This window comes from Fusarium odoratissimum (genome assembly GCF_000260195.1).
Source record: "Fusarium odoratissimum NRRL 54006 unplaced genomic scaffold supercont1.3, whole genome shotgun sequence".
In the NCBI taxonomy this organism is placed as follows: domain Eukaryota; kingdom Fungi; phylum Ascomycota; class Sordariomycetes; order Hypocreales; family Nectriaceae; genus Fusarium; species Fusarium odoratissimum.
Genome location: NW_022158689.1, coordinates 44,607 through 66,460, shown reverse-complemented (window position 1 = coordinate 66,460; position 21,854 = coordinate 44,607). Strand labels below are relative to the sequence as shown.

Here is a 21,854-nt window from a genome sequence, read left to right as displayed (position 1 = left end):
CTCGTCTCTGATGAAATTTGCATTTTATATGCGCGGATCGAAATCTTATGTATCCATTATTTAACGTTGGGTGGGGTTCTCCATTGCGTGTTCCTGAATACGGAATAGCAGCCCGGCATTTGCTGTAGTGGAGTTGTCGGAATTCGGGATCATATCTAAAGTGCTCTAAAGTCTTACTTCAACCTCCAAATACTACATCGTATAATTACCCTCCTCGGGGTCCGTCATCCCACATCGGCAGATTAAATTAAATGCAACAAAATAAACAGTTTTTACATGTTGTAAAAGTATCAGTCGCGTTGTCCTCGCTTAAATGGCCGTATGTGGCGATAATACGCGCCGTATCTAAGATGCATGAAGATATCGGACGATGGACCGCTAGCTTGGGACCGTTACCCTGGTCTGTCGGCCCTGTCTATCTGCCAAGTGCATCCCCCGTGGGGGCGGCTCTGCTCCCCTGTTGGCGTATGTATGCGCCCAGAGCCTCAGCCCGCACCAAACACGAGCGAAAGGCACGCGATAAACTTCGGTTCTCGGCTGTAGTCAACTTTAAATAGCATATCAAGTAGCCCACTTCACGCAGTCCGTGGCTTACACGTAGACGAATGACGCATAAAACTTTACTTCGTTGACGGTGAGGTAGTAGCCTCGGTTCAGGGGCTGCACAGGATAGTTATATATTATGCATCCCGGCCGAATGGTTCCAAAGTCGTAAGGAGTATCACTGGTAACAGAGTCTCTTGAATCTCTGTCTGGGTTTTAGCTCGCCCTGGTCACTTCCCCAACCCACCTTCAGCTCACCAATCTACCTAGACTTTCACCTCATTCCCTGTCACCATGAGTTTCCGATTCCCCTATCACGAAACCCCATCGGAGAGCAGCTTCAACCGCGAGTTCAACGATGCGGAGAAGGGCCAGCACGACAACTCGGGAATGGCACTTACACCACTGAGTAAAGTCTATCCATCCGACAAAGCGGATGGCCACCTTACCGCTTTTCCTCCGGTTCATGAGGGAAACATGTGGTCCGCCACGCAATCGACCTCGTCTTTTCACAACTCTTGCAAATCGAACTCCTCATTGCCAATTCTTCCCAAGCAAAAGATCACACCGCCGCCGCCAAAGAAGCAGGAACCCAGAAAAAGTACCCTCTTCGTACTGTGGTTCAACACATATAAGCGGCTGTTCACTTTCGTTGTGACTCTCAACCTTGTTGGTATCATCCTTACCAGTGTGGGCCAGTTCCAGTATGCGCAGGACCATCTTGGTTCTATGGTTCTTGGAAACCTGCTCTTTGCTATCTTGATGCGCAACGAGTTGTTCTTTCGGATACTCTATATGGCCTTTATCTACGGACTGAGAAGTGTATGTAACTATTAAGCTGCGGTGATTGAGAGGCTAACATTGAACAGTGGGCGCCACTAAGAATGAAGTTAATGGCAGCATCGTTTCTGCAACATGTTGGAGGAGTACACTCGGGCTGTGCACTCTCTGGCACCGCGTAAGAAACCCTCATATGCATGCTTCCGTTTAGTTGCTGACTTGTTCTAGTTGGCTCGTGTATTACATCGTACAGATTCTCAGTCACCGCAGCATCCGTGAACCTGCTGTACTCATTAGCGGGATTGTCACCGTCGTCTTCATCATAACATCCGTGCTGAGTGCATTACCATGGGTTAGAAAGTAAGTCCAGGCCTGTCTCACCTATCGAATCGCACTGACCTCCTGTTCCAGTAATCACCACAACATTTTTGAGCGGTACCATCGATTCGCCGGCTGGTTAGGTTTGGCTGTGAGTCATAGTCAAATTCCTTTGGGAGTTGGTACTGACTTGGGTATAGGCTACATGGTCTTTCGTCGTTTTGAGCAACTCTTACGATGCCACTAGCGGTAAAGATAATTCTAATGCACAGTCCCTGATTACCACGGAAAACATCTGGTTTACCATTTTCATGACGATCTTGTAAGGAACCCCACGTTTAGCAGCTTCCGAAAAAGAATAACTACTGAAACTTGCATTCTTCAGGATCGCTCTCCCCTGGGTCACAATCCGACAAGTCCCTGTCGAAGTAGAAATACCCTCGTCCAAGGTTGCCGTCCTCCGTTTTAATAGGGGAATGCAGCAAGGCCTTCTTGGACGCATCGGCCGTTCAGCCTTGATGGAGTATCACGCTTTTGGTATCATCAGCGAAGGACGCCATTCCCCATACCATTACATGGTTTGCGGTGTTCAAGGCGATTTCACCAAGAGTCTCGTTGCGGACCCACCTACAAAGATCTGGACACGAGAATTGAAGTTCGGTATGAGCCGCTTGCTAGGTAACTTGTGCTATCGACTGTACTGACTGTGTGTAGCCGGAATCGGACACGCTTCTGCCATGTTCAAAAGGGGTATTCGCGTCTGCACTGGAACAGGTATCGGTGCCGCTCTGTCAACATGCATCCAGAGCAAAAATTGGTATGTATACCCAGATGCGTGACCAACACCGGTTTTTGCTAACAGTCCATCCAAGGTTCCTCATCTGGATAGGCTCTGACCAGATAAACACGTTCGGATCAACGATTTCACGGCTCATCCACGATAACATCGAGCCCGATCGAATGATACTGTGGGATACAAAGGAACGCGGCGGCCGACCAGATACAATGCAGCTCCTGAAAGACACCTGGAATAACTTCGGTGCCGAGGTTATCTTCATCACGTCCAACATGAAGGGGAATGATGAAATGATGCAAGGATGCCGTGAAGGTTCGTACAACTCTATCCCGAGTGTCTTATGAGTTTCGCTGACAGTTGATGATCGATATAGAGGGAATACACGCTTTCGGCACACTTTGGGACTTCTGAGCTTTCCATCCTTCAAAGCCTCTTGCTCTGCCACCTTAATGCACTTTAATGCCTCGATACTAACCATGTCTTTGATGTTTCATTTTAATCCAAATAACAAAGCTCTCCGAGTGTATTTTCTTTTGTTTCAACTTTGATATTTGTTGCGATTTTCCTTGGCTGGTATTTTTTGGATTTGCGACATGACGCGCACGCCTTCATGTGATTAATTAGGGGATATATACATAGACATTGGAATAGACATAGAAAGGATGCTAATCTAATCGGGTATATTGCCATTTTCGCTACATAAGGAGTCGGGCTGCTCAATATGTCCACATAGGCATCGTTCAAGGTGTTCTCTCGTAGCCCCATCCTTCAGCCTCCCCCTGTTTACATGCTATATTTCTCCGATCTTCAACTACCTGAAGCACCGGACGATTGCAAACTATTGCTGGCCGCAAAGAGTTGGCTTTGGTATGCCGTTTGACTCAGTGTCGGATGTAATATGAACGAGACCAAGGCATTTCTCATATGCTATCTTGACGGTTACCTAAAATCGTCAGCCCCGCCTATGTGCTGGACAAGGATACCCAACAGTGATAGAGAGAGAATCATGCTATCTAAATGATGCAGGCTGCTAAGCCAAAGTCAATGAGAAAAGGGCTTCAGTAAGTCGGTGGACTGTTATGCGCGTTGCCAGGATTAGGAGATGATCACTAAGAGTCCTATCTAAATGAAAAAAACGATGTATTGGTTATCGGAATTTTACTGGCTCTACCTAGGGCGACTGGGTTGAAACACTATTGGCCCTTTCGCGGACCTCCAGGTCACTCCTTAAATAAATAAACCCCGAGTTTGGCTGTTGATTCTAAACACCGGTTTTTCCTTTAAACCCACTGGTCCTACCAGGGGTTATATCAGGGATTAGAGTGCTAAAAGATGACGGCGAAATGGTAACAGATTGCATGAAGTAGAGAAATATCGCCAGAAACACATTGCATTTCCTGTTTTTAACCAATTACTGCTTAACATTTTTACCCCATATTTCCCTAGATGGAAACGCACTGCGATTTTCTTACCGCACTAATAAAGATCAGAAACCTAAAAACAAGAAACATGTCGCGGTTCCATCAGCTGACTCTAATAATTATTGTTTGCATCGACAACCTACAACAATGATTGCTGCAAACATTGCGACGCAATGCACATGCTCTGGTTCATGCACGCGAGGCGTCCCTCCAATTTCCTCTGAATTGCGTCGTAATACATTCTTTTCGTCCATGCACGCTTTCAGGCTCGCGAAGCTACTGCGAAACCCCTAGGTTGAAAAGGATAAAAGGACGTCAAATCGAATGCGGCTTTAACTACCAGGGTGTTGCTCCATCGTAGGAAACTCCGGATCCCCGAAATCTGACTAATCGTCTTGTCTTCCGATCTGACAGCGTTCTCTTTTTTTTTTTTTTTTTTGTTGTTTCCCCTCCCTTCTTGCCGTTCTAGAACCACCGCCGCTCTCCAAAGTCGTGTCACAACCCACGTCACAGAGGAGCTCCAGCTCCACGGACTCTAGCTGCTTGGAGATAGACAACACCAGCCAAGACCATGATCTTCTATTGCTTCTAATCAGGACGACAACGACGACACTCGCCTGCCACCCTGGGTCATTTCCCTTTGCGATGAATCTATACACCGCCTCAGAGAGCAAACGCCCCAGCTCCGGCTCTGGCTCCCAGGACGGCACCGTTGCTGCCAAGCTCCGGCGCGCCCATCGCAAGTCGCGTAAGGGCTGTTGGGAGTGCAAGCGACGGCATATCAAATGCGACGAATCTCGACCTGCTTGTGGCAACTGCGCCGTCAGTGAACGATCATGTTCCTTTCCATCCTCCGCAACGCCCGCTACCACTACGCCAACCGCATCCCCGATTCCGTTCCACCCTCTGCCTCTACTCCAGGCCATCCCGAACAATGCCAGCAATAATCAAGTTCAGAACTGTGCCGATAGCTGCTCCGACGCCAGTGCTATCCAAATTCCTCAGTCTGCTGGACGGCCGCCATCGTGCTCGCATGGCCGGGTTGGTTTTCCTGAGGTTACTGATGACCTAATCCCCTTTCCTACAACATTCCCCTCCTTTACCGACACACTTGCCGTAACCACTTTCGTTGATTCCTCTTCCCCTGCAACAATCCCTAGCGGCCTTCCTCAGCCCATCTTCACCGCCAAACATCTCAGCTTACTTCACCATGCCATCACAGATATGCCCCTTGCCGGCAGCTTCATAGGGCTTGTTGTCGATATCGCCTTAAAGTGGTGCCATGTAGCGCCGTACGCTATGGACCAGCTCCTCGCATTATCAGCGGACCATCTCGGTCTATTATCACCTGAAAATGCCACATCTCATCGTCGCACTGCTACTGAGCTTCAGACTCGCGCTCTCATGTGGTTCAACCGTCCTCCTCCCGAACTAATGAATAGGGGTGGGTCTGATCCAAACAAGACTTGCGTCCCTCGATTTCTCTTTGCGTCTCTTCTCAGTCTCCAAATTCTTTATGAGACATTTACTCACTACCGTGCCAACTTTCACGTCTTTATAGAAAGATTTCTCGAATTGGCACATCTCCATCGAGGGGTTCGAACCGTAACCTCCTCGATGTATGACACTATTCTTGAGTCTAGCATACGTCCATTCCTTCTCAATATACGCAACGCCGAAGAAGCAGCGAAGCATGGTGGCAGTGAATGTGTCGAGCTTATTAGTCTCATCCGAGCTTCTGATTTGGGCCCGACAGCAGTGACAGGATGCCTAAGAGCCGCTCGCACGCTACAATGGGCCTTCAATATCCATGCTAACCTGCCCCTCGAGGACAACGTACATGCTGCAACCGCATTTCCTGTACTCTTGACGGCAGACTTCCTGGATACCGTACGAAAACAGCAACCTGAAGCCCTCATAATCATGGCATACTACGGCGTCTTACTACATCGGTGCCGCAAATCTTGGTTTATAGACGATGCGGGCACCTTCTTGGTGCGGCTTATTGCCGATTACTTGGGCAGCTTTTGGCAAGAGCCAATGCGCTGGCCTTTGGAGGAGGTGGCTAGGGAGCAAGGATGAGCCGGCTATGACACGAAGGAACGAATTACCCTATCTGGGTCTGCTCACCATCCGGATAGCTGGTGATGTAAACTCATGCAAAAGACCATAATAGCCGCTAGTGAGAAAATCGCCACCTCGAATAAAACCATATTGGAGTCTCTGGGACATGCCTCCTCCGACTCATTATCAAGAAGCATCGGCAAGGCCCGTCTCAAGACCGCCTCAGCGCTGCAGAAGTATAACAACAAGCTCAACCAACCGCTTTCGAGGTTATAAGTTTGCATGGAGAATATGGATATTGGGTTATCTCTGTCGCCACCGCCAGCGCGTGAGTAATCGATCGTTACAAAGAGCGGCCTGATGACTTTGTTTACTAAATGAGCAAGACTCGAAGAAGTTTGATGATTGAAAATAAAGTTAAAGCCATTCCCCCCCAGGACTCAATTCTCTTTACGAGCGAATGATGGAAAAAGTCTGTGATTCGATTGATGCAGACCTCTGCAGAGAGGTACTCGCTATTGCTTCGGTAGTATACCGCCCCATCACCTTCAAGGAACTGGGATTCTTGTCGCGTCGCTCGAGGACTTGGACGACGAGGACTTACAAGAGATTATCGGGTCCTGTGGCTCCTTCCTGACTCTTCGAGAGGGTGCCGTTTACTTTGTCCATCAACCGGCAAAGGATTTGAGTTGAGATGCATTGTGACTGTGACTGACTTCAGACCACTTATATCCGGCTTAAGCGATACTATCAAAGGCAACCTCTCTATTATCTTACCGGGTCTATCAGCGACGCCAGAATTTGCAGACATTTCGTCGAGTGGTGGCTGGAGCAGTAGTGATGTTCCTGGGAAGAATGAATATTGGTAATTCCGCGGGGCCATTAGAGGAGAAGTCAGAGTTAAGGTTAGAAATGCTGAGATAGGTATGGCTAATGAATTGGCCAAGCTAAGCCAATTGAGAACCACTAACAATCGAATGTATTAAAAAGCTTAGATTTTAAATCTTATTATATATATTTAAATTATGCAAGTTAGAAATATAGAGATTTGTAGCTAAACCCATGTAATTAAACAATTACAAAGCAGGCTATGCAGATAGCTAACCCTACAGTTTCTGCTGAGTCATAGATATGTCTTGGCAGCACCGCTCTTCGGAGGCTAAATAATAACTTTTACTGTAGTCCTTCCTTCTAAAGGCCCATCTAAAACCGCAATAATCAACAGCATAGCCAATTCATTCAAAGCAATTATATTGGATAACAAGTGAACCTCTATTTCATAATGGAGCGCCGGTCCAAAACTCGAGCGACGCTTGCCTGTGTCCCTTGTCGAAATCAGCATCTGAAATGCGATGGGACACGTCCTATTTGTTCCCGGTGCCAAGGCCTCTCCAGAACCTGCGCATTTCCCGAATCGCGTCGAAGCGGTAGCTATAAAGCAACGTCAAGAAGACCGCGGGCTCAAGATTCCCAGCCGCATAATTTGACATCCACTGATAGCCTTACATCCCTTGCTCCGGAATTTCAACAGCCGCCATCCGGCTCGGTTTTAGGTTTTGGAGTGATGGAAACTCGCGATTTTGGAATCGAGCTTATTGATTTGTATTATGAAAATTTTCACCCTAGTCATCCTTTTATTCTGCCGAGAACAGCTCTTGATGCGAGGTATGCCGCTGGATGCCCTAATATTCAGCATGTCATGGCCGCTGTTCAGCATATCGGCTCTTTTTACACGAGTAAACCTGTCATTGGAATCGAAGATTCTCTATTGGGGCAGAACGAACAGATAGATGGATTCACCGTGCAAACAACCCTGCTGACAGCATTGGCAAAGAGCATGTGCGCGGAGCAGGACCTTGCCGATGAACTACTATCAAAGGCAATGCACCAAGCAAGCCTCATTGGCATGGACACCAAAACACTTGCAGGCTTTATTTCCGAAAGCGATCCAGTACTCGCAGAAAGTTGGAGGCGTACAATGTGGATGTTGTACGTGAGCGACGCAAACTTTGCTGTTATCCGACAGGACTATACCTTGAGGCTGAAGGACATGAGCTTGGACGTGGATCTACCATGTGAAGATAAGGAGTACAATGAAATGGTAATCGCCCAGATATATCCCAGGACAAATGTTACCATTGCTAAACTCAACTACGAAGCTTATTCCGCCGACAAGAACGACATTCGCAGAGTATCATAACCGCGAGTACGACATGCAAGAAAAGTTGTTTTCTTCGTTTGCATATTACATCGATGCAAGTGTAATATTTGCTACCACACTGCACGCATCGCTCAAGTTCAAGACCACATCCAGAGCAGAGATACTCTGTGATAATCTTGAGGCCAAGATCGCCGGCTGGTTCGCCATGTTACCGCCAAGTAAAAGAGACCTCGATGTTCGGCCTGCTTTCTTGGATCAACTCATTTTCCAATCACACATGATGATGTACACGTAAGAAAAGAAATCGGATATGTTTCTAGCTAGTTGTTGACTCGAACTGACCAAAAGAATCCTAGATGTCTTGCTTACATACACAGGCCCTTTTCCACCCTTAGATATGACCCTATTGAAGGAATCTCTACGTGCGGGTCGCCTCCCCCTCCGCTGCTCTTGGGACTCAGCGGTGGAGGCGGGCTGAATCGTCAGTCGCATCTGCAAAAGCTCTTACAGGCCATCCGCAAGCAGAACCAGTGCCTTATCATCTTACCCCTCGGCTCAGCCCAGTTATCGCCTTTCGTCATCTGCATGGTTTCCTGCTGCACCATTGCTCACCTCGTAGCTTGCAAGTCGGCACTCCCAGAGGATGAAGCCGAAGTGGCCCGATCACGGATCCGCGTTTGCCTCGGCACGCTCAGGCATTATGAGGACATATGGCCGAGGGCTAAGAGGATATTATTGGAACTCAAGAGAATCGCCAATTCCATTCTTCAGACTGAGATGGCGACCTTGCATTATCAGCCCGCCTATACTGAAGTCTCTGCAAATCAGCAAGACACCACCCTTGGGGATTTATTTGAAGAGGAATGGCTTGACGCCCTGAGGGATTTGACATAAGGAATGAAAGTGGATGATGTGTTGTATTATAGAACGTGAAACGAAGCTGTAAGGGAATAGACTGAGCGGATGAGTAAAGAAATTAAAAACATCGATGAGCGAAATCGGTGCCAGGGCTTTCTCGGTGATGGGCTTTTCCTTATATCTCAGCTAATGTCAATAACGATAATAGAACAACTACTCGGACATCAATTCGCTCTTTTCCCCGAACCGGTCGGCGTGAACTGCTCTGGGATACGGGGGCCCACCCAAATCCCGAATTGCCTAAGGGCGGGGCGAAGACCCCTTGGTCGTCCCGAATACCCATACCCATCGGACTGTATTGAAGGAAGGAGCTGAATGTTCGGACAAGGCTTGCAGTATCAAGAAAAACACATAAGACTGCCTCATATCTCAGTCAGCTTCTAAGTATGCAACTCCACAAGTCCACATACTTCAGAGACAGCATCACTACCTTGCCAACATGACGGGGCATTATTTCCGGACTACGGCCCTGGGTGCAATTGTCAGGCTAGCAACAAACAATCGATTCCTGGCATTGGAAAGCTACAAAGATGAGTATCCCAAGGAGGCAAGCAGCGGGTCCTCACACTCCAATCTTCAGCTAGAGGATGATTGCATACTTGTTGGATGGTGAGTGACAAGTGTTACGCTATTAATCTTTGTTTCTTTTTTCTCACGGCAAGCGCAGGAAATCGCACGATGATGCTGAAAATCCTCACAATTGGTCTACGATGAGGAAGACCGCCGTGGCCGCCCTAATCTGGTAACTCGTTTGACGCATCCCCATCACCGCCTGAACCTTGCTGAAACCAAACCTCTTTTTAAACAGCTTGTACACTTTTACCATCTATTGCGGGTCGTCGATTTACGTTCCAAGCGTCGGGTACGTCAAAGCTTTCTTAGACATGAGGACGATGCACACTAAATCAGTGTATAGACAGGTCATGCAAGAGTTCAGCGTCACAGAAACAGCAGCATCGTTAGGTCTCGCCCTTTACGTTCTCGGATGTGGGCTTTCTCAATTACGGTCACGACTTTCGATAGAGGCTGATGAGAATCTACAGATGGATTTGGGCCGCTACTTTTCTCTCCGCTCAGCGAAATTCCCTACATCGGACGTAACCCGATCTACATTATTACCTTCGCCATCTTCAATCTCCTCTGCGTCGGAGCGGCATTGACAGAGAGCTTTGCTGGATTCCTCATCATTCGTTTCCTGCAAGGCTTCTTCGGAAGCCCATGCCTCGCCACTGGCGCTGCGAGCCTTACTGACATGGTAATACAAGGTTTTCTCTAGTTTCACCATATTGTCTAGCCACTAACTGCCTGCCCAACAGTTTTCCGTCATCTACGTCCCATACAGTCTAGCGGCATGGTCAGGCGCTATGTACTGTGGCCCGGCACTTGGCCCATTGCTTTCAGGCTTCTCAGTTGTTGTCAAGGGGTGAGCTCCTCTTGATTCTGTACTAATAGGACCCGTTCTAACCAGCAATAGATGGCGGTGGTCCATGTGGGAGCTGCTATGGCTCTCATGTTTTGTTTTCGTCCTCCTCGTCATCTTCTTACCCGAGACATCTACACCGACGTTGCTGTACCACAGGTCCAAACTGCTGCGAGAAGAAACTGGGTCGGACAAATACATTGACGCAACGTCCATTGCGTTGAGGGTGGTGACCCCCAGAGATGCCATAAAAGCGGCGCTGATTAAGCCATTCGAGATCTCTCTCAAGGATCCTTCAATCGCGTTTGTGAACATTTACGTAAGCTGCCTTGATCGTGTCTGATGTCTTCCCTTCCAGAGATCTCCATAACTAATTCCTCCGCGTAGACATCCTTTACTTATGGAATATACTATTCCTTCTTCGAGGTTTTCCCACTCGTTTATCCCAAGATCTATGGGATGAATCTCGGAGAAACGAGTGCCGTCTTTGTATGCGTTCTAATCGCGTGTATCATTGGCATCGTATGGTACCTATCTTGGTATCATATATGCATTGAAAAGCGATTCAAAGCACTAGGGTCCTATGATGTCCCCGAGACCTTCTTACGTCCTGGACTACTTGGTGTATTTGGTGCGCCAATTGGCATGTTCTTATTTGGCTGGGGCGCGAGAGAGTCAATTCCCTGGGAGGTGCCAACGCTTGGTATTGTCATTTACTGCGGCTTCTCGTTTGTTGTAGGCTCTGGGATCTTCATCTATCTCCCATTGGGATATCCTCATTACGCGGCTAGTCTTTTTGCCACCAATGATGCCTTGAGGAGTTCGTTTGCCGCAGCTGCCATTCTATTCGGTAGGCCTCTCTACCTAAATCTAGGAATTGGAAAAGGCTGTAGTCTATTGGGCGGTTTGAGCATACTTGGCATTGTTGGGTTCTGGTATCTCTTCCGTTATGGAGATCAATTGCGGAAGCGAAGCAAGTTCACAATCCAACAATAGATGCAAGCGAGAAGGATTACGGTAGGGGACAGATTACATCACCTGGCAAAACAGTTTCGTTATACAATCGACCGTTCCTGTTTAGGCCGCGTTTTTAGAACCTGAATTAGGCCACGTTGTGTGGCAGATGGGTACTACCTGTACTGAGTTTATCTCTCACACAGAAACCGTTCACGATAGATTAGATGATTACTATCAGGCTCGTCCCTTATCCTTCGTGGGCATCAGCACGAGAATATTTTAGAGAGGTATCAAAATTGTTAATTCATGCATCTGCATTAACCCACATCATCATGCACCCAAACGTCTCCGGCCACTCGACCATCTGGTCTTTAGGCATTCCTCCAAGCTTAGGCTTTTTGTAGCTACGATCATTGTTCATGATAATCGTGTATTGGCTCCCCTAAGGACCTCATGCTGGATCAACGACCAGTGAGGTATTCAATTTCTAGGAAAGTTGTCAACTATGAATTTTCGGATTTTACGGAGCCGTCTGTAGTGCTTCCACTGTCCGACTCATCAAACTCAATGGAACCAAAACATGCGATCTTAGACATAGATGAAACCCTCGACTAAAGCATTCTGAGCAGAGAAACATGTAGGAATCGTGGCACTCTTGACATTGAAAATATCGTTCATCTTGTACGCTCAAGGTACAAACATAACACCAGGAAACCCCGGGTGTGCAGTCTACAGTCTTCGCGTTGCGAGATAGAGGCTCGATATTGGCGAATGGACCAGGCAGAGGTTTGCATGAGTCACTGGCGGTACCGGTGATGGCTTCTTGTGTTTTCAGTAGTTGTATCAGGTCCGGTTTGTTTGAACGTTGAGCCCACCAGAGCAAGTCTCGACCAATGCTGACCGAGAGTTGTAGATGGGCTCCTTTGGAGAGGAGGAGTTTTGTAACTTCCAGATGTCCATTAGCCACTGCTGCGAATAAGGGGCTCAGGCCCAGCCAGCTTTCGCTGTCTTTGTCAATCGAATCTGTAGAGAGCAGTAGCTCTACTATGTCGTGATATCCATTTCTTGAGGCGATGAACAGAGGTGTGAACCCATACGTGGTCTTTTGATTAACAGAGACATCAGGGACCTCCAGAAGGAGCTTCAATACTTCGGCATGGTTCTTGGTCGCGGCGGCATATAACGGCGTTTCACCTCCTAAATAAGGAGTTGTAATGGTCTTTCCTGCCCTGTGGTAGAGTAGTTCTTTGACAATTTCGCTAGAGCCATTGAATGATGCTGCCCATAAAGGACTAATATTGTGACAGTTGAGGACATGAAGAGTAGTTTCTGCTCCATGCTCTAGTAGTGTCTTCACTACCTCGGTGTGCCCGTTGTATGACGCAATAAACAAAGGCGTCTCGAGGTTCCTGTTCCTCATTTCTAGGAGACGTTGGTGCTCTGGCTCTGAGTACTGAAGTATTAACTTGACATAACTGACGTATCCTACTGCAGACGCCACGTGCAGTGGTGTGTCCCCCTCCTCGTCTCCCGTTAGTAGCGACTGTTCAACTCCAGGGCGAAGAAGAAGACTGATAATTCCATCGCGCTCTCTCCCACCACAGGCAAGATGAAGTGCCGTGTGGCCAGCCGCATTCGAAACAGACAGTGTCTTTTCTACACCATGCTCTAGGAATAGTCCTAAAAGTTCAGCATGGCCATTGGATGCTGCATAATGAAGTGGTAGGTTACCAAGAGTTTCGGTAATAAACAAGGACGACACTGCCCCATGCTCAAAAAGAAGCTTTGCCATATCTACATTGCCAGACTGACTTGCAAGAATGAGTGGCGAGGCTAATCTGTAAGAATGATCGGTTGCAAAATTGTCGGGCGCATTCCGAAGGATGAATCTTAGTAGCTCAGCCTGGCCGTGAATACATGCGTAGTGTACAACATTACCACCCCATTTATCTCTGATATTGACATCGGCTCCTTGCTCGAGTAAATATTGGTAACACTTGATGTGACCTCTTGTTGAAGCAAGATGTAATGGTGTGCGGCCTCTATGATCCTGTGGTGACAACTTAACTTTTGACTCCACCAAGATCCTAACAATATCTTCAAAACCACAGGCGGCTGCTATATGAAGGCATGTCACTCCTTGAGAGTCAGTAATGCTCAAGTCAGCGCCGCGTCGAATAAGCAAATTGACTGATTCTGCTGAGCCGGAATGGCAGGCCGAAAAGATAGGTGATCGCCCGAGAGCACCAATCTCATTGACATCAGCATCGTCAATAAGATGATCTGCCATGTTTATCCACCCTCCGTAAAGCACGTATTCAAAAGGGCGAAGCTGCGGCTGAAAGACTGATTTCTTAGCCAAGCTTATGTCCTCGGGGTCCGCAATATAGTTAATTAAGGACTTGAAAGGAGCCTTATCTTGTCGCAGAAAGGCTTTCGAAAGTTCAAGAAGTGACGGATCCATAAAGCCCATCCTGGCGTGGTGCATCCAATTGTAAGCGGCATAGAGAAGGAATGCTCCAACACACGGACCGTGTTGACCATCCTTTTCCCAAACTTGCGGCAAACTCAGATACTGAACACAGGCTCGTGCTATAGCTGTGTGGTGAAGACTTTCGTATTCCTTGTTCAGTATGTCGTTTGCCTGCATCCATGCGGGTGCTGGCAGATTTTCAACAAGGTATTGGCGCACGGAGAAATGCGGTATATTAAGTGTCCGATTTCCGGGTGATGAATGCTGTGAGTGATCGTGGACTTCCAGGAGCGGTCCACAGAGTCCTATTATCTCGGTTCTGATATACTCGTCGTTGACATTCTCGGGGTACTCGTCAGGGTCAAGTTCTTGAAACTGAGTGATTAGAACAGCTTCGGTCACCGCGAAGACAGTAAGAGGCCGGAATGTGAATGCAGACCAACGTAGAAGGGCAAAAGCCCGGTCTCGATCCCAATCGGGCATCTCCATGATTCTCTTCCAGTTGTGATCGTATAGGCGATCAAGGCCGGAAGGTGTATTCTCAACCACTTCACAGAGTCGTTTCTTGCTCATGCCATTCCGCAAAGACTGCTCTTGCATCTTGATCCACAGAAACTGACCTTCGCACCGAGCTGCCATAGTCTCTGAGATAGCTAGTCGGACATCCTCACTCTTGTTAGAGAGCTTTTTATCAACTACAGATTGGGAAAAGGCTGCTGTATCGGCCCCAACATCGTCTGTACCGATCCTGTATTCTGACAGGATTTCTCCATTCTCTTCGAGGGTTTCTCTGATTTCTGGCTCGTCTCGACTGATGAGCAACAACCTGACGTTGGCGTCATGTATAGAATACATGATGTCCCGCAAAAGTCTGGCAACCGATGTGTCTCCGTTACCCAACTGAGAGCATTCGTCCAATCCGTCTGCGATGAATACACAACCCGGTGCTGCTGTGATCACCTGCTTGAACAAGTCAACAATAGTTCTTCGAGAAGCCTTCTCAGAGGAGTCGCTCTCCCAGACCCCACGGATACACTCAAAGGCATCGTTATTCTTCGCTGCAACCTGGCACTGCCATGATCTCAGAGCAGCGAATGGATCGTCTCGGCTTTCATGATCAGATGTGAAAAAGAAATGGGCCACTGGTGTATCTAGAGCCTCAGATAAACGGTGAACGATATGAGCACTCAAAACGGTCTTTCCGAATCCTGCAGGCCCGTTTATCCAGAGCAAGCTTGGTTTGGATGAATCCGCCGGCGAGAGCCACGACTTGAACTTGGATCGGTTAAATATCCATTCGCATGTTGTGTCAAGTCGCTTACTCAGTGAATCCTCGTATTTGTCGCTTGGAGGTGATTTTCCCAACCATGCGAGTACATCGCGCTGCGTTTCAGCTTCTTTCTGTTAGTTAAACAATACCTCGGGTCAAGGCTAAAAGTAGGGGACACATCACTTGCACTTTATCCCCTCCTCGATCTTGGTTAGCATTTGGCAAATATCCTCTACCCATGCTGTGCTCTCCAGCCCTTTATAATTTTGGCTTTTTTCCTCTGGTGAAATCAGATTATAAAGCTGCTGCACCAGCTTCTCGAAGATGTCGACCTGCTCGTTGCGACTCTCCTTACCCCCGAGGGCCCATTTCAATCGCTCGCTTCTTGACTGCGACAGGCCTCCAAATTGCCCGCTCTGGAATCGGGGTCTGGTGTGAGTTCTTTGCAGAATTGACTTATCGCAGATAGTCTTTGCTATAATTTGAAGGATACTCTCAATCAGAGCCGCCGTCTCTTTGTTATCGAGTCCATCATGGTGATCCGGCTGTAGTCTCCCATTGGAGATTCCAACGCTGATACCCCACTGCTCAAATCGCGCCCTAGCCGCTCGGAAACGCGTATCCAGGACATGGGTTTCGAAATTCGACTCGCGGTAAGACTGAAATCTTGAAAGTGAGTCTAGACAAACGCTGAAGAGACCAGCGAGTCCGACAACACCAACAGCGAGGCCAGTCACTTCCATTTCGCGGGAGCGTTGCAAGCTTAGGAAAAAAAAAATGAGGGGAAATGCACGTAAGATTAAGATATTCTTGTAATCAGCCGTTTATGCATAAAGACCCAACAAGGCTCTCGGCGAGGCTCCCAGGCTGGGTGTTGGGCCTTTATAAGGCAGACAGGACGCCGTGTATGGCGATCAGCCAATGGGAAACAGCAACTGTGCAAGAGCTTGTGTGCAACACCGGACCGACCGAACTCAAAGGAATCGCCGCTGAGGTAAATTATAATAGCTATCAATTCAGGGACAAGGTAGCAGAGATGTTTAACCTTAGACGCCTAATGCAGGTATAAGCTTTCAGTTATATAAGCTCTTTATTATTAAATAGCAGCATCGGTAAATAAGAAAACTAAAGTATTACTAAATGTAATATATTAATATATTATATAATTATATACCTAGAATTATACAATATTCTAGATTATATAATACTACTTTAGTATTAATTTTAATAATAATTGCATTTATCTCTGCTATATTCTGCTGTTCTTACTACTCCGCCTTTAGTAAATATTTACTGCACTAATGAGAATTACACAAAATATAAGGGCCGACAAACAGTTGTCAATGTCCTTCGATTGATGCAGTGTGTAAAATTTAACCTAGTCCTCTATCACGTATCCTAAATACCTATTATGCGACTCTTATATATAAGAAAGTGTATGAGACTGCCGGTCTTTTCAACACGGCATCATTTCCGACCCAACCTTGTCGCAAGGATAAGAAATCGACCGTTGTATCATGTAATCTCTGTTAGTCGAGTAAGGGATCCTTTGTATTTACACCTGCTGTTTGCTTGACATGTTTGGTTTCAACTTCTCTGTCCTCCTTAACCTCACCGCATGACATAGGTTCCACACAAATACATAACCCATTACCCCCGTTACTAGCACTGCAACCGCCGCGGTCGGTCCAACAATAGCCAACACAGTAAAGCACATGGATGCGTTCTGAAATGCATCGCTCTGTTGCAGCATCGTCGTGGCCAGCCCGACTTGCATTGCCGCCAAGATGAGCGCAAAATAGACCGTGGCCACCGTGATGGGCGCCACCATCTGGTTGAAGAAATTACGGTAACTTGAGTATGGGTTCAGATATCCATTGACGAATGCGTGCACATCCCCGGTACGGGAGCGAAAACGCCATATCCATTGGATCCGGGTGAGGCGAAGGTTGCCGTATTTAAAACGTGGATTGACGTCGAGATCTTGTGCTTCAAGATGGCCGCTGAAAGAAGAGACGAAGGCGGTCCAGCGCTCCCAGGTGATGGATTCCGAAAGGATACCCTCTGCCTGTGCAATCTTCCAGTCAGACTTGTCCTGGATCAGCCATGCGTAGGACTGGATCATACCGGCAGCTGTCGCCCATAAACTGGCGTTGCCACAGCACAGATAGCGCTCCCAAAAGTCAAATGACAGTAAATAATCCGGGCATGGCTTGACAAACAGCCGAGAGTCATCCCAAAGCAGGTGAAGGTCCGCCTGCTGGGCACATACAATCTTCCGGCCGTACACGAGATGTTGATGGAGAGGTCGGCCAGGCATCGGTTTCCCGACCATCCAGAGGTGGTTATGGATCTCATTCAGCCTGGAAACGCCTAGCTCGACCTGTAGGTATGTCTCGACGCCATAGTCGAAACCGAGCCGATGGAGCTTCCCTTTGTTCGCATAAACGGCTGGCAGAACAAGATTGCCTGGCTTGGACTGTTCGAATGTAGTCGTACCGTTAGGAATGTGAAAGAGTGATACGGATGCATCGAATGGGACGGGTCTAGTCGTGGTCAGGGTCTGTTGTCGAGAGATTTCGTGCATTGTCAACGAATGAAGAGGATTTTGGCTTCAGAATCAACCAAACATCAGTTCGTTGGCGTTGATTGAGAAAAGACAGACAAAATGCAGCCGACAGGTGACGTCACAACAGCCCTTGCCGTAGAAGGCCGAAGCAGCCAACTTACGACTGCTATTGGAAGAAGAAAGGAAGGGATTGCTAGGACTTGCTTGTACATAATCAAGTATTTCATCTTGGTGGGCAAGGCGAAGGAACATGACGTCACTGTGCAGTTCACAAGTCATCCCGACCAACGGTATTCTGGCTGATTAGTTCGAGTTATGCTAGGGCAGGGGTTCATTGGCACTTCGACTAAGGAGTAACTACTAGAAGCGGTCATGTTGGCCGCTGATGTGCCAGCTGTGCCGCAATGGCAAGTGTAGCAAGGACATCTACTGCATTAATTGCCAAGCTTGGTCTGCACACTGGAGAGAGGACATTCCATTTATGTCCGTAGAGCACTCATGGAATGATTCAGTTCTCGATAATCGGCATCGCTATTCATCATGACTGTCATTCGTACTCTCGAGGCCAAGGCCCACGCCAAAGATGAGGCGCACAGGAAAAAGCTTGAGGAAGAGGTCGAGCGACGCAAGTCGCAGGAGCAGGACAGAAGTAAAGGCGAAAATGTGTGGTTCTCTCGTCGGATCAAAGACGGCCACTTATACCACTGGGCGCTGTTTGTGTACGGCAAGAAATACGAGCTGAGGCTTCCCTCGCGGCAAAGGTTCAAGAACCTGCCAAAGGGACATTTTGTCGGGTCTCTGGTGCCGTCGATTGGCTACGAGAGCAAGATTGCGCCGTGGTCGATGGAAGAGGAGATGATGCGGCTTCGACAGGAGAGCCTCGACAGGGAGGGCAAGCCGTATGCTCAGGACTACTACATCTGTCAGATTGGCTGGACCAAGATGTCGGAGAAGGCAGTTGATGAGGAATGCAAGGCCGCTCACAAATCGTTTGGCGTATATGTCCTCGGCTTCAACGACTGTCAGAGTTTCTTGCGGCAGTTTGCAAAGCGCATCATCAAACAGCCTGAGGACTGCGCTCTCGATTTCCCGTGGTTCGAAAAGAATATTCAAACGTCGTATCACGAGTTACAGCTTATTCCTGCAGATGAAAATATCAAGGCGTTCCAGTTTTACATGCGAACAGCCTTGTATGGCACTACGGGTGCGACAGTCGGGGTCGCCGGATCGACGTATGAGCACCAATATCAACCGCAAGAGCCAATGGTCAAGGCAAACAACAGCAAAGAGGGCGCAAAAGAAGGTGACGACGATGACGGATGCTGTGATTGTGATGGTGGTTGTTGCTAAAGCAATTCTTTGGGGAAAATTACTATCATCGAGGTATTATCGTGTTGTTATTGAAGTCTTCAACAGTCTTTGGGATTGCTACCAGAAAGCGGCCATATTTAAGCGCATATACCTTAGTCAGAATCAGTGTTCTACCAAAAGAAAGAAGCCACGTTTGTTTTGATACATCAAATACACCATCGCGCTCTTCCGCGTTATGTTGTGTGTGTCTCTGATTGCTCTGGCGACCACAGGGACATGCCAAGCTAAAGTACATATTAGATTAAGCTATATTAAGCCGCCTGTTAGAGATTCTAATACTGATACCCTACTACTTAAATTATACTTTAGTTACTTAAAAATATATATCTAAGATAAGTTATAGGCTTTAGAATTTAATTTATAATAAAGTTAACACTTTAAATATAAGTTTAAAGAAATATTAAAAGAATTATTAATAATTTTATTAAAGTTATATAATTTTTTTTGAAAAAGAAAATAAGAGGAATTATTTATAATATTATAATACTCTTATAATTAGCTATTTATACATAAAAACCTAACAAGGCTCTTAATAAGGCTCCTAGACTACATATTGATCGGCCTTAATAAGGCATACTGTGTTACGATTCGTGCCCGTAACAGCGCTGTAAGGCTTCTATAAGCAGCTGTATGCACCACTGTAATTGCTACAATAGCAGTTATTAGCCAATCTTTTGCCTCATGGCGTAATGGTTAGGTGCAGCCGTTACATACTGAAGGACGTTTATAACCAACAGCCAATTAGAAGCAGAACAATTACACGTCATTGTGCATATTATTCTAGTAAGGTAAATACCTATTAATCCATGTCTGGGGCTGAAAAAGAAATAACAAACGGTAACAAAATCTTCCCCCCAACTCTTAACATTTTCTTGCCAAGCAAACATTTCTGCAATGTCTGATCCGCTTTCTGTGACAGCGAGTGTCGTTGGCATTGTAGGCGCACTGCTACATGGCTCTAAGCGACTTTACGAATTTATTGACTCCCTTCAAAATGCCCCAAAGGACATTGCCGCGCTCTCCACCGATTTGAGAGCCTTGTATGAGATCCTTGCCCATATCACAAATGTCCAAGATAGGTTGTCCAGTCACCTTGCCCTCTGCGTCAGCTTAAAAGCGCCCTTGGAGAACTGCTTGAGCATATTCGACGAGTTCACTGCCTTATTACAGGGTTTCACTCAGACCTCAAGAGATGGGACCATTCAAGTTCGAGTCTGGAAGCAGATGGCGTGGGCGTTTAAAGACAAGGAGATCCAACTGTTCCGGGATACTATTACGACATATAAAGTTTCATTGGATATGGCGTTGAGCGCGATGACATTGTAAGTGCGCCGTGACAGTGAGTACACATGAGCGGTTATTCTTTTTTCTAACTTCCATGCCCTTAGTTCTACCATTGCATCGTTGAATGAACGTACCAAAAGATTCGAATTAGACTTTAAAGAGGAGTTCAGGGACATCAAATCAAGGTTGCAAGCCTTAGATAACGATCGCTTCGAATTGGCTAGTGTGGCAGGGTGTAAAGGCTCCGAATGGTATGGAACAGAGGCCGATTTTGCAATGAAACGTTTTCTCGAGTATACCGAGTCACTATGTGACTCACCTCCAGCATCGTTTCCTGGATCCCCTATTCAGATTACTTTCCAAGACTACGATGGACTTCATACACAAGAGGAGATCCAAGGTTCAGCATCGTCACTACAGCTCAAAGAGACGGATAGCAAAATGGCGTTTGTTGGACAGAAATCCCCGGGATTACCTTTTGGCACCATAGATGCCCATTCTCATGTCGACAATCCCTCTATGCCTAGCCCCGAAACCATTCGGAGAGCGATTTCAGAGTCCTTTCATTTGACATCAGACTATGCGACCCCTTCTGCACTTAATATCCAGAGCCCATCGGTTGATCAGCAACCCGCAGGATCATCTTGGAAACCAATGACAGATCTTGATTTAGAACTATTCAATCATACGGACTCACATCCGGGCGAAAAGACCTCCTATCAAACTATGAGCCAAGTTGCCGAGATCGAACAGTCATCTCGCTATGGTCGTCTCCGTTCCAACACTTCTACCAAGACTCTTGTGTTGGCAGCAATCCGCGATACTATGGTAGACAAGAGGGTTCCAAGCCTTGTCATGGCGGTCGCCATGCCACTTCTTTTTGCTGATCAACGTCTTGATGCGGCGCTTTATCTCGCGGAGCCATGTCTTCTTCTTTTTGGGCTAATTCTTCTTCCTGAGCTTCGAATTAACGTGCACCTCTTCTTTTTGGGCTACGTCTTCGCGTCATGTATCTTCTTGCTGTGAGGTCACTTCTTGTTATAGCCCTTCAGTTTAAAGCTATCTCCAAGGCCTAAAGAGGCTGTTTTTCTTTTTCATTAGGCGGCTACTTAAGCGAAGGCTACCTATTCCATTGCCCGCAGTTGTAGAAAGCAGGCTTCAATTGTTTGACAGACTGACTCGTGTAAATAATCTCTTTAGGAGGCTTAGAGAGACCTTGTATTAAAGGCGTTGGGTTAGTGCCTATTAGCGTGATGGTATTTCAGGGCTGGCGAATTGCGCATTAGTACTAGCTTAACCATATATAAGACCTTGTAGAACCTATAGTTGGCCTTATTGCATAGAGACAAAGTCGGACGTTACCCCCTTAGGTGCGTTTAAAAGACCATTGGTACATAATCATAGCTTACATGCCCTTAAGAGAAACGTATAAGAGAGACGAGGAAGCTACTTCATTGACTATCGCAAAGGAGGTAAGTCATTTATGGACTTGCTTAGCATTGTCCATAC

The 21,854-nt window shown here is 47.1% G+C and overlaps 8 protein-coding genes across 8 annotated transcripts; 6 read left to right on the top strand and 2 right to left on the bottom strand.

Annotated features, from left to right (window-relative positions):
- Positions 1-837: 837 nt before the first annotated feature.
- On the top strand, positions 838-3,101 carry FOIG_02406 (uncharacterized protein; the record flags this gene model as incomplete). The annotated part of the gene is made up of 9 exons (XM_031199716.1): positions 838-1,365; positions 1,413-1,501; positions 1,552-1,683; positions 1,735-1,792; positions 1,842-1,963; positions 2,027-2,301; positions 2,356-2,458; positions 2,514-2,749; positions 2,811-3,101. The coding sequence occupies 9 exons, from the start codon at positions 838-840 to the stop codon at positions 2,846-2,848; spliced, it is 1,581 nt and encodes a 526-aa protein (XP_031069484.1). The 3' UTR covers positions 2,849-3,101.
- A 1,224-nt stretch (positions 3,102-4,325) lies between these two features.
- Positions 4,326-6,709, top strand: FOIG_02405 (uncharacterized protein). Its single transcript, XM_031199715.1, has 2 exons — positions 4,326-6,250; positions 6,309-6,709. Exon 1 carries the CDS (start codon positions 4,504-4,506, stop codon positions 5,938-5,940), a length of 1,437 nt encoding a protein of 478 aa, XP_031069483.1. The 5' UTR covers positions 4,326-4,503; the 3' UTR covers positions 5,941-6,250; positions 6,309-6,709.
- Positions 6,710-7,204: 495 nt separating this feature from the next.
- On the top strand, positions 7,205-9,081 carry FOIG_02404 (uncharacterized protein; the record flags this gene model as incomplete). The annotated part of the gene is made up of 3 exons (XM_031199714.1): positions 7,205-8,023; positions 8,082-8,374; positions 8,440-9,081. 3 exons carry the CDS (start codon positions 7,205-7,207, stop codon positions 8,975-8,977), a joined length of 1,650 nt encoding a protein of 549 aa, XP_031069482.1. The 3' UTR covers positions 8,978-9,081.
- Positions 9,082-9,440: 359 nt separating this feature from the next.
- On the top strand, positions 9,441-11,417 carry FOIG_02403 (uncharacterized protein; the record flags this gene model as incomplete). Its single annotated transcript, XM_031199713.1, has 8 exons — positions 9,441-9,610; positions 9,669-9,743; positions 9,810-9,863; positions 9,918-9,988; positions 10,045-10,256; positions 10,318-10,424; positions 10,476-10,740; positions 10,809-11,417. The coding sequence occupies 8 exons, from the start codon at positions 9,441-9,443 to the stop codon at positions 11,415-11,417; spliced, it is 1,563 nt and encodes a 520-aa protein (XP_031069481.1).
- A 549-nt stretch (positions 11,418-11,966) lies between these two features.
- FOIG_02402 (uncharacterized protein) lies at positions 11,967-15,864 on the bottom strand (the record flags this gene model as incomplete). Its single annotated transcript, XM_031199712.1, has 3 exons — positions 11,967-12,056; positions 12,112-15,234; positions 15,358-15,864. 3 exons carry the CDS (start codon positions 15,862-15,864, stop codon positions 11,967-11,969), a joined length of 3,720 nt encoding a protein of 1,239 aa, XP_031069480.1.
- Positions 15,865-16,676: 812 nt separating this feature from the next.
- On the bottom strand, positions 16,677-17,708 carry FOIG_02401 (uncharacterized protein; the record flags this gene model as incomplete). Its single annotated transcript, XM_031199711.1, has 1 exon — positions 16,677-17,708. One exon carries the CDS (start codon positions 17,706-17,708, stop codon positions 16,677-16,679), a length of 1,032 nt encoding a protein of 343 aa, XP_031069479.1.
- A 522-nt stretch (positions 17,709-18,230) lies between these two features.
- FOIG_02400 (uncharacterized protein) lies at positions 18,231-19,040 on the top strand (the record flags this gene model as incomplete). Its single annotated transcript, XM_031199710.1, has 1 exon — positions 18,231-19,040. One exon carries the CDS (start codon positions 18,231-18,233, stop codon positions 19,038-19,040), a length of 810 nt encoding a protein of 269 aa, XP_031069478.1.
- Positions 19,041-19,955: 915 nt separating this feature from the next.
- Positions 19,956-21,371, top strand: FOIG_02399 (uncharacterized protein; the record flags this gene model as incomplete). The annotated part of the gene is made up of 2 exons (XM_031199709.1): positions 19,956-20,383; positions 20,450-21,371. 2 exons carry the CDS (start codon positions 19,956-19,958, stop codon positions 21,369-21,371), a joined length of 1,350 nt encoding a protein of 449 aa, XP_031069477.1.
- Positions 21,372-21,854: the final 483 nt, after the last annotated feature.

What these genes read in the sequence shown, in the direction of transcription:
- FOIG_02405 (XM_031199715.1), top strand. Translation starts at nt 4,504, where the DNA reads ATGAATCTATACACCGCCTCAGAGAGCAAACGCCCCAGCTCCGGCTCT.